Below are 18161 nucleotides of genomic sequence, written 5' to 3'. Positions count from 1 at the left end.
AAAAGTCACTCCTCTCCCTGTAGCTCCCCTCCTCCTCTCAGAGAGAGCTGCCAAGAGACATCTGGGGTTTTTTGCTGTAATTTGAGATTTGCTCCCCTCCAGCACAGGAGCTCCAGGCAGGACCCACACTGACAGTGCTGCTGCTCATCTGACTTGTCTTTTGAGCTTTCCCAGCCCATTCCAGCAGCTGCAGCCTGCAGAGGGCACCAGTTACTGTCTGAGCACCAGCCCGGGCTGCAGCCGCACCCCTGAGCTCCACCCCTGACACACACGGAGCTGCAGCCTGCTCCAGGCAGGAGTTGGAGGACAAGAGAAGAAGGAAGCTGCTGCCACATACCACTCTGTGCACCTGCCAGCTGGAGAGAACTTGGCATTACAGGATGCTTGCCCTCAAGTGTCTGCTAAACTAGTTTGGAAGTTGCTCTCGTATTTTTAAAGCTCTGGGATATGCAGGCATGCAACATGAAAAAAAAATCCTGCTGGAAACAGAAGCATTGTATCCCTTCACCTGGTAGGCCTGCCACCCACAGTCTGCAGGGCCTGAGTGCTGGGAGTGAAAAGGGGTTTTCAAGGGATCTCACCTGGACAGCTTATCCTGGCTGATTATTGAGGGAGGAGGGCTCACACTGTCAGTACCTCCAGGACAGAAGCTTTTAGTGATCCAAGTAACCTTTAGTTCTACCACCTGTACCTATAATGTAGAGATAGAATTGGCAATTACACATTTCAGAGACTTTCCCAGAGACTTCCCATATCTCAGATCTCAAAGTTTACATACAGTAAAGTGGCAAACCTGCTTTTATCATTTAATATGGGCAAGTGAAGTTTCACCACATCCAGGACAATCACAGTGCCCCCAGAACCTGATCCCTGAAAACAGAGATTCTACAGCTTTTAACATCAAGGAAAGACAAGTGGCTTGGGAAGGAAGCTATGTACATGTAAATCAGCAGTTCAATGTCACAAAGAGATATGCTAATGGACTTGGAGCTGCTCCTTCTTTAAGCAAAGAATCAGCAATATTTCTCCCTTTTTGGACAGCATGCAACATTAAGTTTCAATAGAAGATGTGCTCCTACTGCCCTAATGATCAGCAGCACTGCCCTCTGAGTGTGCTGACACATGATCACTTTACAGGGTGCCAGCAGGGACCCTTGCTAGGATGCTCAAAAGTCCTGCCAGTCCCCAGTGAGAAATTTGTCACTTCAGAACACCACAGCCACAGCACATTTGCTCTTGGGAGGTTACCATGGCAAGCTGACTCTGATCCAAACAGCCAGCCAGGGACCAAGCAAGGCAGAAGGTGGCCATGTGTCAGGGTGTCAGTCCTTACCTCTTCCACCACCACTCTGAACTTGCTCTTTGTGCTCAGAACAGGCTTCACACCTGAGAGCCACTGCACACTGGAGAACACTTTAGATGGCCCAATGAGGACTTGTCCAGGATAAAAGCCGTATGAATCATCAAAGAAGAGACCCTGTGGGAGAAATAGAGGGGAGAAAAACAGCATAAAGGACTCTAAGATTTAATATTCCAGTATTTCCCTTCCCCCTTTTGTGATCAGCAAAATTAACTACAAAGGTAAAGTCTGCAAGATGCTCATCTCCTGTATCTCATCCTCTCCTGAAGGCAACCCAACAGTTCCTATAGCAACCTGCTCTGTCACACATCCAAACAGGACCAGGACTTAGTGCAGGAGAAGCAAAGGTACTTGCAAGAAACTAAAGATGCATATTTCCACACAGAGGTTCTCAGTAACAAGGTAGCCAAGGTCAGCAGGGCAAGGACATCTTTTCCATGCTCTTATTCAAGCACCTATATCTTTCAGAGGGAAAGAATGTATGCCTCCACTCCTCTGCTTGTCAAATTAAGTGTGTAAATACTATTCTTGTCTCAGGTGGATTAGTTAATATGACAGTTCTTTGAAAACAAAAACAGGACAGTAAACACAACAATTGCTTTCCTAGAGCTCCTTCCCACTGATACTGAGATTCAGAGTGTGGGGGCGGACAGAGCAGTTTAGGGTAGATAAAATACTGAGTACAAAACTCCATCGAGCCTTGTAATTTGTCAGAAGGGATAAGAGCAGTGTGACAAGATCTAAGTCAGGTAACCATCTAACGCACAGCAATTCTGAGCACAGGATCAAGAGTAACACTGGAGACAGCCTGTGATTCCCCTGAGAACTCTGTACACTCTAAAGGCAGCCTGACTCAAAACAAGCCATCTCACAATTGGGTAACCAGAAGCTAAATGTTGCTACAACATCCATTTAGTGAGCAGAAAACACACTGCACAACCCAAAGTAGCAGAGACTGAGGTATTGGAGAATATCGAGTGACAGACCACTCCTTTTCTGTACAGAACCAGAAAACCACAGCAGCACATCCTATTGAACTGATGTCCCATTTACTCTTCAACAAGCTGGCATCAAGTTTTAGCAGAAGTGCAGTTTTAGATCAAAGGGACCTTTGCTTTCAAGGCTGGGAAGGATAAGAGCTCAGAGCTTTGCTAGTTCCTAAGAATCACACGTCATCCTCTGTCATCTCCCAACACTGCTGCCAGGAGTGCAGCAAGGCCCTTTGGAAGAACAAGCAAGCTGTCATCAGCCTTTGAAGGTGAGAGAGGTTAGATCCCATCACACAGCAAACTGTTTTACCCAAAAGCAAGCAAAACCTTCCCTGCCACGTGATTTGGAAAATGCCAGTGTGGTGGCAGGTCTCTGTTCAAAAAACACCATGGACTGCAGTAACAAGAGACATTATCTTATATGACCTGAAAACCTGCTTCTAGCAGAACACCTGTTAAACAAAACCCCTTTTTCCAGAAGAGGAACAGTTTGTAAAAGCAGTAAATGGAGTAAGAGCCTTCAGAAGCAGGTGCAGAGAGAAGGAGCAGTGAGTGAACTGCTTTGACACCAGCCATCTGACAGTGTGTTACACAAGTTATTTACAAAGAAACCAATTGGATGTATCAATTGTAATACCTCCTCAAACCCTGCTCATGACTAACATAACCTTTAAACTGTTACTGTAATTGATACATTCTTGGGATTAATAAATGCCTATGAATTTTGCCTTCTGCCTCCCTCCTGCACAAAAAGTTTCCAAGACAAAGTTGACCAAAAGGACTCTCAGGAGAGCCAACAGCTCACCGAGTCACTGACGTGGGGACAAACATCATACAGCTTGGCTCCATCTTCTGTGCTCATGGAACACCTGGAAAGCAGACAGGAGACACAGGGTCACATCTCCAGAGCCATCCACCCCAAAAGCAAACAGCACCCAAGGAACTGACACAGCCTGAGCACGTCTGGCCATGCACCCAGCAGTGTATCACTGAGCTTTTATGGGCCAAAGAAAAGCTGGTTATAGACAAAGTGTAAAAGCATTAAAGGTATCTAGAGGTCACATTCAACATGTAAAAAACCAAGCTAAATAACAGGCTGGGTGCTGGATGAGATCTCTCTGCTGCAGAGGTCCCTTTTGTTACTCACACCATGCTGGGACCTAAAGGCAATTAGGGCATATTTCCTTCAGTAATAGCTTAATTTTCAGAGTAAGTTCTGGTGGCATTTCAAATGATTCATTAGGAAGAGGTTTTGCAAGCAGTATCTCACTTTACACATATGTGCAGGAGCTGGTACAAGATTCCAAGCAAAGTTATAAATTGCACCAATAACTGCAGGCATTACAGACAGATGTGTGGCTATTTTTCACTCCTAGTTCACCATAGACCTAAGAACCTTCCAGCCTGGGTTAACTGCACAGCAACAGAGTCAAACTCTCAGATGCATCCACAAATCATCTGCTACAGCTCCCACATTACTCACTTCTCTCAGACTCAGAGCTGGCTGCAGGATTGGGGATTTGATTGTTGTGTTTTAACCAATGTCAACACTCAATTTACAAGACAGATGGGTTATTCCCCAGCTGCCAGGCCTATAAGCCTCTTGGCTCTCCACTGGATCCTTCCTTCCCTTGTATCAAGAGTTTGTTGGGATAAGAAAGCCTCAGTAACAGAGACTGTAGTGAATCCATAAGGGTTAGTAAGTCACTGTTAGCAAGAGGAACAGAATTCAGATCCTTTTGCTGGCTTTGCAGAAATTTCACCACATACTTCTTTCAATATCTCTGGTGAAATTTTTCTCTAGACTTTGGATTGTGTTTTTATTTATAAAAAACTCAGTGAAAAAGAAAGCTGTTTCTATGTTGGGTTGCTTTTTCATCTTTGATAAAGACCACAGGCCTGCAAATTTCCATAATTTCACAGACCCTTTTTTAAGGCAAGAATTCTCCCTGCATCTCAGTGAAGTTATGCTCTCCTACAAGAAATAGTCTGGAACAACCACCCATCTTAAACAGCTACTTTTGCAGAGGACAAGCACAGTTTAAAGACCAATGTGCTTTAGTTCTGGAGCACTGATCTGCTTGGATTGAAAAAAATTGTCACCTTTCAGACTACAGCTTTTCCAGAGGGATGTCAATGAGTCTCAGTGTTTTCAGAGAAAGAAGTATTCTCTTGCTCTACATCTGAAGATCATGCAAGCATAGAACTTATCATTATGTAAATGAAGCCCAAACTGTTTCTTGCTCTTTTAAAACAGATCAGGATTGTGAAAACCACGGGGGACAGTTTTCCACAGGAAGAAGAGAAGTACCTGGCTCCATTTGAGAGCTTGAGGATGACCTGGTTCTTCAAGTCATAGACCTTGCCCAGCCAGCAGTCATAGGCTATGTAGTCACCATACATGAAAGGCTGTGATGAAAACAGGAAACAAAACTTTTGAAGTAATTGCTGCAGCTGGAGCCAATTTTTATCACTAAGACTAATTTTTCATCCCAGAGGAGCTCATATCCTACTGTCTTCCCTCAGGCTGTGACTTGGGACGAGTTATGACATTTCTGCTCCTCACTCCCAAATTATCTTTATCTCAGAGGGAAAACAACAATGAAATCCTACCCCACCTGGTCTCTGGAAACCAACTATCCACTCAAAGAGAGAAACAGATTTGTTTGAGACTGTTCCAGCTCAACAGAAACATGCTTGACTCATCTCAGCATTTTTGTAGCCTGTTTCAACAGCAGTGGTGTCACAGCTCAGCAGCTCTGGGCCACGGTCATGGGCTGCCCTGGTCAGGCTGCCACACCAGCTTTCCACACTCGGTGCAGGAGTTCTCACATAATTTAATGTCAGTCTAGCTCTTCAAGAAAATTTGGTCTCAGCAATGTGATAAGAAACACATAACAGATGGGGAGATGAGGAGATGCTGCATCATCTTCTGCTAGGGAGGTTTTTAAAATAAAACCAAACTGCAGATGCCTCTTGCACAACATGGATGCTTCGCCTTCAAGAGAAACTTGAAGTACAGCAGCATCCCTCCACACCACCAGGCCCTGGCTCCCACGTGTGTTTTGGCTGTGTTCTCACCCAGATATGCTGCAGGTCTTTGCTGTTGACAGGGTAAAGGATGCAGTTGGTTCCCACCAGCTTCACAGCACACTCGATGTTGACGTCAATTACGGTTCCACACTGACTGTCCTGAAAACACAAATGGGAAAAAAGGCTTGTTACCTAGGGAAGGTCCTACATACAAATGTCTGTGTTTTGTGTACAAGTCCTAAGTTCAGAGACAACTAAACCTCAACACTAAACCCCCTCTTACCCTTCAGGTCCTTGTTCTGCAGGAGCATTTCATACAACACTATGAGAGCTCAGAAGGTGAGATCACTATTACAGACCTGTAGTGTTTTCTTCCCAGGTAGAATCTGAAATAGATGCTAAAGCAGAGACTCCTACACCTGGTCAAATAAGACCATACTATCTCAGGTGATTAGTATTTACTTGCTTTAAAATCTGCTTTGCTCCCAGCTCCACAAGACCATCATGCAGGTACTGCCTTGAGTCAGCAAAGGCAGGGATAGATCAGCAACAAAACAGAAATTCTTTAAAGCTGTTGTGACTTTAACTCACAATTTTGAAGGACATTATAAATAGTCTTTATTTTGTGTCATACTGAAAAAAAAAATCTGGCACCTGTGGTCAAATTTCAAGGTTTGCAGCCAGATAATTCACAGTTGGTCTAATTATAAGATGGTCTGTCATTATCTCCCTCACTTTTTAACAAAGTTTTAATCTTTTTTGTCCCCAAGAAAAGAAGGCATGCTGTCAGGAGCCTTCTGGGGGCAGCTTGGCAGGGAGCACACAATGTGCATGTTGCTCACACATATGGTGGGGGCCTGCAAGGAAGGGCTGCTAACCCAAACACTGTCAAAGGCAGCAGCTGCCCTGGCCTTCTGACAGCTGGGACAATCGATAGTCTTATTTATTAAAGACCACAAGTCCATTATCAAAGCTGACTGAGGGCCAGCATGACAAATGCCCTGGTATGAGCTGTCCTTATCTCAAACATCAAGGTCTCTGCTCCAGCAGGACTTGAGCACAACACTCAAAAGGCTTATACCCTGCAAGAAGTGGATTTGTTTGCTCAGTTCTGTTCTTTCAATCACAGGAAATGTTTAGTCAAGGCTTTCACTCAGCGCCCTGGGCAGCCCTTGTGGGAGTTCAGGAGTTTGTTGGTGCTCAACTGAGCAGTTTCATCTTGAGGACTGGCAGTTGGAGCAAAGACAGTCCAGGGTAATTCCCGGACAGACTGCTCAGCCCTTCTGGCTGGTTTGCTTTCCACCTGCCTGCTGCTAGTTCTCTCCTCACCCCACACCAGCCCAGTGCCCTGCAGCCCCGAGGCTCCCAAGGCAATGGGATCAGCAGAGTGGGGCCTGCCCCAGCACAGCCAGGAGGACTGGGAGAGCCAGGCTGGCAGACCCCAAAGCAGCAGGGGCTCATTCCCTCCAGCTGCTCCACATATCACTCCCATGCCTTTCCAGAAGGGCTGGGAAGCAAAGGGAGCCTTTCCCAGCTTCAGCTCCATCACAACAGACTGCAGCTAAGCTTGTTGCCTGCACAGGCTGCCAGCAAAGAGCCCAATAGAGCTGTACCATCACTCTCACCTGAAAAGGGTTGGCCAGAACTACTTTGGCTTCACAACAGCTACTGCCAGCACGATTTGAGCCGTGGGATGAGTGAGGACTGCTCAGAAGTGGCACCTGCTCAACAAACCCACAGCTTCTGCAGGCTACAGCACAGCCACCTGCCCTGCTTTTCCTCCAGAGTCAGCTAAAACAAGTATACCCACACCATCCTCTGGCTGTGCTTTGCAGTTCAGGCCCTGTGTTTTATACTGTTAGTCAGAACCAAAAACCCCTCCAGAAATAAATTCCTTGCCCTACACTGTGCATTTCAAAGTTAATTTTTTTTCCTTTATCAGCAGCCAACACGACAGCAGCTCTGAGACATGATACAATCCAACACCTGTGATTTTTGTGGATCATATTGTCTCCTGGTCTGAAATCCCTTTAATGGATGGTGAAAGTACAGCAAGCAATAAAACCAGGACTGGAGTGACTGATGTGCTCCAGCACCCTTCAGCCTGTTCCCTAAGTGAGTTTCCCCATGGAAAAGGCGCCTGCACCACCCTAAAGGTGCCTCCTACCTAACACAGCTATTAGTCATGGCCAAGAGCAACAGGTTTAGCTCAGCTTGCTTCTCCTTCCAGTTATAAAATGCTTGAGCACGTGCAGAGCCCTGTCTGTGGTTAAGAATGCAGAGATCAATGTTGTGATCCAGCCCCAGGACCTACTGTCCTGTCAAACTCAGTTCTCCTCCCCCACCTGCCACTGAACCTTCCTTTATTATGAGTTTGTTTATTTCCCTGTCACATGAAACATCAGCCTGTGACAGAGGATGCAGATTTGCAGGCTGAGAGGTTCTGCTGAATCACTCTGACTTTATAGCTGTGCTCAGAAAGAGACATTGCCAACTTGTCTCATCTTCCAGGGCAGGCCCTCAGCTGGGCACAGCTCAAACACACCCATCCTTTCATTAGCTGATCCCATTAAAGGAGGGGCCAAATGAAAGCTGACATTTCACAGCTCTGTTACAAAAATCCATTTCCATCAATTCCAACAGCAGAACTGGAAAAGGGAGGTGACTGAACTGAGTGAGGAGAGCTGATGGGTTCAAGCCTCACTCACTCCACAATTGAGTGCACTCCCTAGACCTTGTTCCTGCTGCTTCTGGTACCCTGACATCATGCACCACATTGGAGATACTGAATATTTAAGCAGTGAATGGATTCCTCCCCCATCACAGACAAGGCTTTAAGGCAGACCAGCAAATTCCCATCTAAGAGCTCAGCAGCTCTGGAAACACAGCCATCAATCCCCTGTCTTCCACCTCCCATCCTTCTACTCTTTCCCTCAGCACTCTCTTTTCTAATAAGAGGATCTTCACACCACCCTTATTCCTTTGTTTAAAAGGAACAGCATAGCCCAGAATCCTTTGAAGCAACAAAATCCAGGTGTCTCACAGATTACAGACCTACCTCTTACCTTTTCCCCAAATTAGCATATCACCTGGAAAAATTCCCTCTGCCACTTCTGCTTCTCATCCAGCTGGATTAGACTTTCAGGCCCAACTGCACTCAGTGAAAACGATCTCATTTTATGCATTTCCCCCTGAAGTAGTCTTTTCCCACACTCAGTGCTCAATGAGAAGCACATGGATTTTGAGTCAGCTCTCCTCTCTTGAGGAACAGAGGATTTCAAGTCCTTCTGGCTCAAGGTTAAAAACAAGCCCTAAGAGAGTGTGTTGAATACAGAATAAGTTCCACATTCTCCATTTGCCAGGCCAACTGGCGCAGGGCAACCATCCCACATCCTGAATTTGGCAGGCTGACACTTGCAGGTTTTCTATTTTAAATGTTCCTGTAAATTTTGGAATATATCTGTTAGCAAGTGAAGGTTTTCTTTGGGATAAAGAGGGTTTTTTGTTTAATTGTTTATTGTTTGATTTACCCCCACTAACATTTAGAAACATTTGAGGGTGAGGACATGCAAGTCATCCTCAGATTTTTTGTTATACACTTTTCAATAGAAAGAAGAAATTGAGTTATAATCTCACCATTCCATCAATTAAAAAAATGAAGTCACTGGGCATAAGGGTCAAGCAAATACCATTATTAAACATGCAAACCAATAAAAATGAATGTACAAGACAACTGCTGGGTACATATCTACCAAAGCATGTGCAGCAAGCCAGGGGAGCCAATTTCTGCTCAAATGAGAATGGAAATTGCAAACAAAAGCAGCACATCCATGTTTGCCAAGAGGAGAACAACCTGCTGTCCTGAAAGCTTAAAATGACTTTAAGAAGCACTGGATAACAAACAGTTGAGAGACAAGACTCAAAGCATCCCCCTGAGTGAGAAGAACATTCTGACAGCTCCAGCTGTGCCAGGTACAACACTGTTACAGCCTATAATTCCAGTTTCTACCTGTTCATTGTTTTGTATGAGAATTCTTCCATAAAGCTGCAGTTTTAGAAAAATATGTTGACTTTAAATTTCCACTTCAAACAACCATTAAATTTCTTAAGGAAATACTTTGCTTCAGCAATTTTCAAATTATTATTCAGGCTTCTCATTCCTTTTTTCTTTGTAATATTCTGTGAAAAAGGGGGTGGGTTAACTTTAATTAATTGACAAAAAAGGCTTTATTTAAAAATAAGAAAAACCCAAACAAGCCAGACAGGTCAGAGAATAGCCCTCTCTATCCTGCACCAGGCTGCACACCATGTGGTGCAACTGCAGCAGTTAGTGGCCAGCTGCTTCCTTCATCACAGCCTTGGTAGCCACATTGCTGGAAGCAAGTCAAGAGAAGATGGAGGCAAACACATGGCAGGGCCATATGGCTCAGGGTTAGAGGTTAGCTCTGAGCCACAGCAAGAAATTGCCAACCTTGCTGAGCTCCTAAAGAGTGCACATCCCATCTGATCATTGATACTCAACAATCTCCCCAGTAGTCCCTACACAAAACCCAATCCACACATCTCTGATAGGTACAAGTGCCATACAACTGCAACAGAGGGGCTGGGACATAGAACAACATCCAGAAAGAGCAAAGGGAACAATTATCAGCTGCTGCTGAGGAACCAGCTTGCTTTCTGTCAACCTAGCTGTGTTGGATGCTCCAGCAGTGTTGGGTTTGCTGCATTTCTGGGAGAAGCTGGAAAAGATATTGTTTACCGTAGATTGAGAGGTGTGTCTGAAAATATTCTCTCCAAATTCTCTACCAGAGCACACAAAGAGGCAAAGACAAGCTGTGGAACTGGGATCTGCCTCACTCCAACCTCCCTGTTAGGTCTGGGAGAGCAGGTCCACAGCCCCTACATCTCAGAATGGATTAATGTAAAACTTTAATAAGGTAGGGTAGACAGGCTTCTTGTCTCCTTCCCTGACCATGCCCAGGATTGCTTGCTCAGGAGACCTTTGCAGATATGCAACTGTACAGAGGCAGCTTTAGGAGAATTGCATTTTCACTGGAGAGAGCTAAGTCTATCCAACACTAAAAACAGAACAACCTCAAAGCATTACTGTACAGATCCATTCAGGCAATTTGGCAAGTCCTAGAAATCCATGCAGCAGTATCACAATCAAAAAGGGACAAAGGAAAAAAAGCACTTACGCTGGAGCTCATGTGTCTGACCACATCTCGAGGGACCACTGAGCGATCTTCAAGTTTCAGCTAAGGAGAGAGAGAGAAAGACTGGCTTTAGTGATGACCCCAGATGATACTCAGTAGAAATAACATGACAAATACAAATGCACAGTATCCCAATCCTCCAGACTGAGGAGGATTGCAGTGAAGAACGCTGAAGCACTTCCACACACAGAGTTAATCCCCTTGGCACAGTTGCAAAATCCAGTTGACAGATCTGACATCAGCAACCAGGAGATCCATCCATGACTGTGCTCTAAGTCAGCAGACACATCAAAAAGGGTGCAGACATTGACTCATTCATCCCCTCAAGTCTCCCTCTCCTCTTTCTCTGCCTGCACCACGCATCATTTCCTACCCACATCCAGTCTATGTAGTAGAGAAGACAGAAGACACACGAAAGCAGCACATCACGACACAGCTCTGTCTCATCCTGCACGCTTTTCACCCAAGATACTCCCAAATATCCATGGAAAGCCTGTTTGGCTTGGGACACAAAGCAAGGTCCTGTACAGTAAAAAGTCTTGGCTGGCAAGAGAATAGGTGACAAATCCACTGCAGCAAGCACTTGTTTTGGAAAAAAAAAGGAAAAGAAATGGCTGTTTCTGCACATAGAAGCTCTCAGGTACAAGCAGGTATCAAAACATCAATAAGCCCATGGATACAGTCAAAGCACTGCTGACTCCAGCTCCTGCTGAAGCACTTGAGGGCAAAGAGCTCGTTCTGGCAATAAAGGATGTGGTTGGACCATCCTTATGTACCCTACAGCAGCTCCCACAGACCTGTGGGCAACCAGGAGTGCTCCTGGAAAGGGAATGGATCACTTGATGAATCTCCACTGATTAACCAAGTGATGTCCTTCCAAAAGTGGCCCTTCACCCAGCTGTTTCACTGACCTCACAACTACCTGCAGGCACTTTCATTAAGTGTTTTCAACAAGCTTAAAACTACAAAATGCTGCTGCCATCGAATACACTGGAATGCCACACAAGGGATGATGTCCTACGAGAGGCCACAAGACTGAACTCCAATTTCAGGCTTGCTCAGCCTCCCAGTAACTCAGCTAAAATCTCCCTCTGCTGAACACAGAGAAGCCTCATCTGCATTTCAGTGCTCCAGAAGTTATTTGCATTGGTACATCACTGAGCCCTGCTAACAAACTAATTACACACTGTGTGCCCTGGGAAGTGCCACATGAATGCACCATCAGGGACAGAGCCTCTCCCACATGTCACTTTCAGAACCAGCCGTGTCACTGCTGCTGCATTCCTGGCTTCTCCTTGTTCATCCCAGCCTGAACTCCACCGTGCTCTGTCAGCATTTCATCCTAACCCACTCCCTGGCTTACAGCCTGCTTTACTAAACTAGGCAAATCTATAATTTGAGAACAGGATCTGGAATCAAGCCAAAGGACCTGAGTATTTATCATCTTCTTGACCGTGTGTTTCAGCAAGAGGGGAAGAGACCCAGTCAAGCAGGCTTTCAGACCCAACTTCTGGAGTCAGAACCACACTGGAGTGGGAAACCTGAAGCCCACAGCACATTTCCAGATTGTAGAAGTGTTTTCACTGCCTCCCACATCCCACTGTGGTATATAGATAGACATCAATTTTTATACAGCTTTCTAAAATTATTTGTTAAAGTAAGTACTGTATAGGCAGCCTTTTAAAATCCAGAATCGGGCTGCAACATTTACATTCCAGTAAGTACTCAAGCATGAGCAGCAGTTTGGGTACTGTAACTGAAGTATTCTCACTGCACAGCTCCAAGTGTATGATGATACTTTCATTTCAAAATGCATTAGGGCTTAAATTGATGCATTACATCACTCAGCCATACTGTTCCCTATGATGCAGCCTCTGAAGAACCCAGATCATCAAGATGATTTGATGTTACCCAGCAGCAGCATCTTTGGGTTAGTCAATGCTGGTAAATCACAGAAGCTGTCAATCAGCAGCATTCCCATTTTGTCATCCTTCCTCAAGAATATAATCATACCAATTCTTCCCAAAGCAAAGCACAAAACTTCCTCTACAAGGGGACTATATTTAACCTATTTTCAGGTCTCTTGGCTTTTAAAGGCAGCACTATTTTCAGCTTCATGTGCCAGACTCACCTGTCTCAGTGGCAAGAAAAAGCAAGCCAAGGAGCAGGCTGAATGCCAGCATCAACAATAAATACTTCACAGGTCTGTCATGTCACAAAAGACTCAAAACCCACAAGAAACCCAACCAGAGTGAGCTGGAATGGCTGCTGATGAACACAACAGTTCAGCGATTCCTCCTGTCCTCTGTCACACCCAGAGCAATGTGATGGACAGCCCCCTCCCTCAGCACTGAGGGAATTCTGTTGCAGAAGCACTTTTAAAATAGGTCCTCACTGTTGCTATATTTACCTCTATGAAAGTCAGTATTAACATGGCTGGGTTTATGTTCTAGCCCATGTGCCTCAGTAATAGCCCCAAGAATGAGAAACAGCAGTTTCCCAGAGATGCTCTGAGGAATCCTATGCTCCTGTATGCCAAGCTGACCTCCCTCTTCAAATGCAAGATGGGTTTTGTGTTGCTTTTTAAAAAATAAATTCACTATTACAAATGTTATAAGGCAAAGCAAAGACATTCATCACTACACACACATTTTACCCTGGTGAAGAGGGATGACAAACCCAGCCTGGGGTCAGTTATGTTCCCTAGGGCCTTGACTGCAAAGAGAAGTGGCAGAGCAGCTCTGGCCCCCATTTATTTCCTTTGCTATTGAGATGCTCTTGGTGCTCAGCACTGAATCAGTGCCTGAGCTCCACAGCAAATTTACTCATCAAAAGGCAGCAGCTGCAATCTGGAGAACACCTGATACTTCAGCAGGACTGATGATGCTCTGAAACCACACACAGCAGGAGGAGTACACAAATTCTCATTTTCTGCATAGAGAACAAGCACCAACATGACCACATTCCCCTTCTCAGCTGAGTCATCTCACCTCACACAAAGTAAGGAAGCCATCAGGGCTCACACCTGGAACTGGACAGACTGGGAGAGGACATACACTTCTTCCATTGAACATCAGCTCATTAAGCCTTGGGAGCTTTCTGCTTTCATCCACTTGCCTAATTTTTTATTATAAACTTGTCATCTGAAACAAAATCTTTGTGGTTTGGGTTTTGTTTGTTTAAACTAACAGCAGAGGTTGAGAGAGACGTCTATGACAGAAAACTGAATTCCCACTTTAGCAAACAATTTGGCAGTGAGGTGCAAACATCCCCAGGCATGGGTGGGCTAAAATCCCAGTGCAACTCTGGGTTTAATCTCTCAACTCCCTTGAACAAATGCAAGATATGGTGCCATTTTTCCTCTCCAACAGCTCCCTGCTGACAAGAGCTCAAAACCAGAACAATTTACTTTGATGATCTGGACTAGCCACAAATGCCAAATATTGTGGCAAGTAAATAAACAACTTCAGTCACTTCTGAAGTTCAGTGGCAAATAATATGGGAGTTGCTGGGATTGATAAAGGGACAAGCAGCCCTGGGTGGTGTGAACCCAAACAAAACTGAGTACTGGAGATACTCAGTAGTGGCTTAAATCCCTGGCCTCTCTCTCTGCATAACTTAGACAGAGCTTAAATTCACTAATTACCAATTTAGGTTTGTTTGTAACATCACTGGTACCCAGCAGTGGACAAAACCACTCCCACACAGGCTCCAGCTACCGGTGTCACCATCCCTCAGAATGTTTTATCCAACAAAGGAGAAAGGAGAAACTCATTTGCACTTACTGCCAGCACATCCCTTCCTTTCCTATTCTCACACAGTTTCTTTTCTGCATGGGGCAGGAGCCTTGGTGTTTCACTTTAGGAGAAGCAGAAGATGGTAATTCTGCCTGCAATTGCAACGCCAACAGCATTTTGGTTTGCTACTGCCACATTGCACTCCAGGTAACCAATATTGTCACAGGATGCAAGGATGAAAAAACTGTCCCCTGCTCCAACCATCCCAAGAACAGAAGCTGGGGACAAGTTTAAACCCAGACAGGAGCCTGAATGCATCAGCACACAGTCCTTGGTTGTTTAGTCTCAAACAAGCCAGGACATACCCTCCTTCAGAGGGGCTGACTGCTGAGCTGTGTTGCAGGTTCATCCCACACTGGGACACCAGGAAGGACAGGAGACCCTGGCACTGAGACTCAGCACTCAGCTACACACAGATGTGGGAGTACACCTTCCACCAGGATCAGTCATGGCCTTACAGCTGCATTCCTGCTCAGCTGCCCAACAACAGAGAGCACCCTGGCTGTGGGAGAGGGCACCTGAGCAGTATAATGCCAGCTCCCTGTGTTTAAGTTCATGCTTGGCCAGTGCTGTCTCAGATTCTGGAGCAGCTGAGGGAGCTGGGGAGGCTCAGCCTTGAGAAAAGCAGGCTCAGGGGGATCTTCCTTCTCTGCAACTCCCTGACAGAAGCTGTAGCAAGGTGATGGTCAGGCTTTTCTCCCAAGTAACAAGACAAGAAGAAGCAGCCTCACATTGTGCCAGGAAAGCTTTAGACTGGATATTAGGAAAAATTTCTTCATCAAAAGGGCTGTAAAGCACTGGCACAGGCTGCCCAGGGAAGGGGCAGTCACCATCCCTGGAGGGATTTAAAAGACGTGCAGCTGTAACACCTGGGGCCATCATTTAGTGGTGGGTTTGGCAGGGGTGAGCTAATGGTTGAACTCAAAGGCTTTTTCCAACCTGAAGAACTGCAGTGTCTGACCAATAAAGAATGACATTTGCTCCAGGGTGATAGCGTGGTCCCACAGCCTCTCCCTCCAACGCAATCACTGTGGTGACAACATCACTTTCTATTCCAGACACATCCTGAATTTCACCCTCCAAAACAACAGCTCTGGAAATAAGCTCGTACAGATGGAGGAGAAAAGCAGCACACACACACTGTTATCTGCTTATAAAAATGAGAATACAAGGCATCACAAAAAAAAAAAAAAAAAAAAAAAAAAGGAGGAAAACACAGTGCTGGATATGAAACTCTGTATGTTGACCTGAACTGCTGTATGATGGTTGAGATGTTTATCCAGCTGACTCAGAAGTGAATTATCTATTATGAAAGCTGCTTCTGCATCTTGACTTAAACAAGGACTTGGACAGCAGTGGCCACCACAAGGGCAGAGAGGCCAGGCTGTGACCTGCACAGAGCTGTCACTTCTACTCAGTCTGGGCTACTTGCCCATCTCACAGGTCCCAACCCTCCTCTTGCACATCTTGTATAACTGATCTCATTTCAAGCACTGCTCCCAGTCTCTGCACCTACAACTGTAACAACAACAAAAAATTACTTGCAATTTTGTGAAGCCTGTTTTGAATTCCCTCAATGGGACTAAGAAAATGTGAGAGGAAAAATAATAATGCCTTTTTTAGATGTATTATCATTTTCTGGCCTTTCTAGTCAAGCCAAGGTTTTATCCATAGAAAACACATCACACTTGTATTTTTGTTACAATGGACAAACATTATGATGGAGGAGATATGAACTAGGTACCTGATTTCTGTCCAACATCAACAGATAGAACTTTAGACTCACACAGATATACTTTTTTTAAACTGCACTGCAGAGTTCTCCTGGCAAGTCAATATCTGAAATGTTCTGAAGTTAAAAATTAATCCACTCCCTGGCACATTCCTCCAGGGTCACCAGGACTGTCACTGTCCCACAAACCCCACACAAGCATTCTGTTAGAATGGACAGCACCTACTTGAGAGCTTGGCAGTTGCCATGGAAACTTGTAACATCAATGCTCAGAAGATGAAGAAAACCCACAGGTTAAGAGCAAGCCACAGGGAAAGCAGCTACTGCAGCAACAGGTAACAGGGCATGACAGATCTCTCCAAACCTCAATACCACCAGTTAAAGCTAAACCCAAATGCCTGGTGCTGGGAAAAGGTAAAACCTTGTTTCACTGAGCTGACAGACAGGCTCCTTGGAGGTATTTTGAAAAACCTGGACATCCTCTCAGCATCTGAAACATGACATGAGGTACCACAGTTCCCATGCCTGGTTTCTAAACCCAAAATCACATAGATCCTTTTCTCCTCCAGTCCTGAAGCTGTGGCTTGGAAACCTCCACCAGATGCAATGGTTTGTGACTGGGACCACTGCCAGGCTCTTACTGGAGGTTAAGAGGAAACCTCCTTCCTACATGAAGCAGCTCCTGACCACCACCAGCTCCAGCCCCAGGCTCTAGGAGAAAACAAAGCAGCTCCTGAGCTGCCGTGGCACTGGAAGGGCTGTGGGGTGGGTGCTCATGGAAATGGGCAGGAGGGAGCACAACTGGCAGCAGCCAACCCAACTCAGCATCCCCCAGTTCTTATTTTTTTAACTCTAAGGTCTGATTACACACCCAAATTCACTTAAGTTAAAAGAGTAGTGTAGCAATCAACTCAACACAAGCTGTTTTTATTTTAAATCTAGATTAGGTGTCTAAAAAAGCAAGTCAGCTGTCCAAATATAGCAGGGTTACACCAAGTTAGATGACAAAGGTTCAGAAATTCAATGACCCAGAAGATCTGAAGCCAAGATATTTTAATATCTTTTCAGTATCAACACATTACCAATGGCATCGCATACTACTGTTGGAAAAATATGTTCCATATCCAAAGTTCACCTCCCGTGAAAGACTTGTGTTACACTGATCAGATTGCATTGCACATGAGCAGTTGTGAAAAGCAAGGAGAAAAGAAAAAAGCAACAGCAGAGAATCCCCTGGAAGCTCATAGTTGATTCACACTGTGACATTTAAAGTGGCACATGTTGCTTCACTTCTAACTGGAGCTTTCCAGCCATGCTGGGCTTTTATGGGCAAGAAAGATGGGCAAATGGGACAGAAGATAAGCTAAGAGAAACTTAAGACTCCTGAGAACTAAAATTCTACTACCCAGAACAGCTGAACAATGAGCTACACAATACAGAGGATTTTAAAAACAACCCCTGAGGGATGCAGCTGCAAAAACATGAAAATAAATCTTTTGCACTGATTGGTACAAAAGTTCTGCCTGTGACACTGCCTGGCTACTCCAACATGGCAAGCACAAGCAGTCTGTGGCTATTCCTGACAAAAAATTCAAAGTCTCAGAACTTTGAATCAGGAGGCTGTGGAGATTCCTGCATTACTTACAGAAGAACTATACCCTTCTGGGGCAAGGTCTAAACTATCACCTGCACGAGTATTAAATGTCAGAGTAGTATGTGGCTTCCTACACCAGTACAGAACTGAGCTGGTCCCTGCTCTGCCACATAACTCATACCTTTAATTCACAGGATGGTTTGGGCTGGAAGGGACTTTAAAACCACCTCATTCCACCCCTGCCATGGGCAGGGACACCTGCCACTATCCCACGTTGCTCCAAGCCCCGTCCAACCTGGCCATGAACACTTCCAGGGATGGGGCAGCCACAGCTTCTCTGGGTAACCTGTAGACATGTGGAGATTTTCACCCATTTTACTTTAGCAACATTCTGCATTTTCATAATACCATTATATTGCTTGTCATCTAAAAGCACTCAA

The 18161-nt window shown here is 45.2% G+C and overlaps 1 protein-coding gene across 1 annotated transcript in view; it reads right to left on the bottom strand.

Moving 5' to 3' along the window:
• Nucleotides 1-18161, bottom strand: part of UBE2O (ubiquitin conjugating enzyme E2 O) — a 62373-nt gene that overhangs the window by 18273 nt on the left and 25939 nt on the right. The window contains exons 2-7 of the mRNA XM_041486515.1: nt 10581-10640; nt 5431-5541; nt 4661-4758; nt 3155-3218; nt 1334-1477; nt 582-691 (exon numbers count right to left, since the gene is read on the bottom strand). Of these exons, the coding sequence (XP_041342449.1) occupies nt 582-691; nt 1334-1477; nt 3155-3218; nt 4661-4758; nt 5431-5541; nt 10581-10640 (587 nt within the window). The remainder of the gene's footprint in view (nt 1-581; nt 692-1333; nt 1478-3154; nt 3219-4660; nt 4759-5430; nt 5542-10580; nt 10641-18161) is intronic.

This window comes from Pyrgilauda ruficollis, unplaced genomic scaffold (assembly GCF_017590135.1).
Source record: "Pyrgilauda ruficollis isolate IOZ18807 unplaced genomic scaffold, ASM1759013v1 scaffold77, whole genome shotgun sequence".
Taxonomy (NCBI): domain Eukaryota; kingdom Metazoa; phylum Chordata; class Aves; order Passeriformes; family Passeridae; genus Pyrgilauda; species Pyrgilauda ruficollis.
The sequence above is the reverse complement of the archived record's forward strand: the minus strand, read 5'-3'. Positions and strand labels throughout refer to the sequence as shown.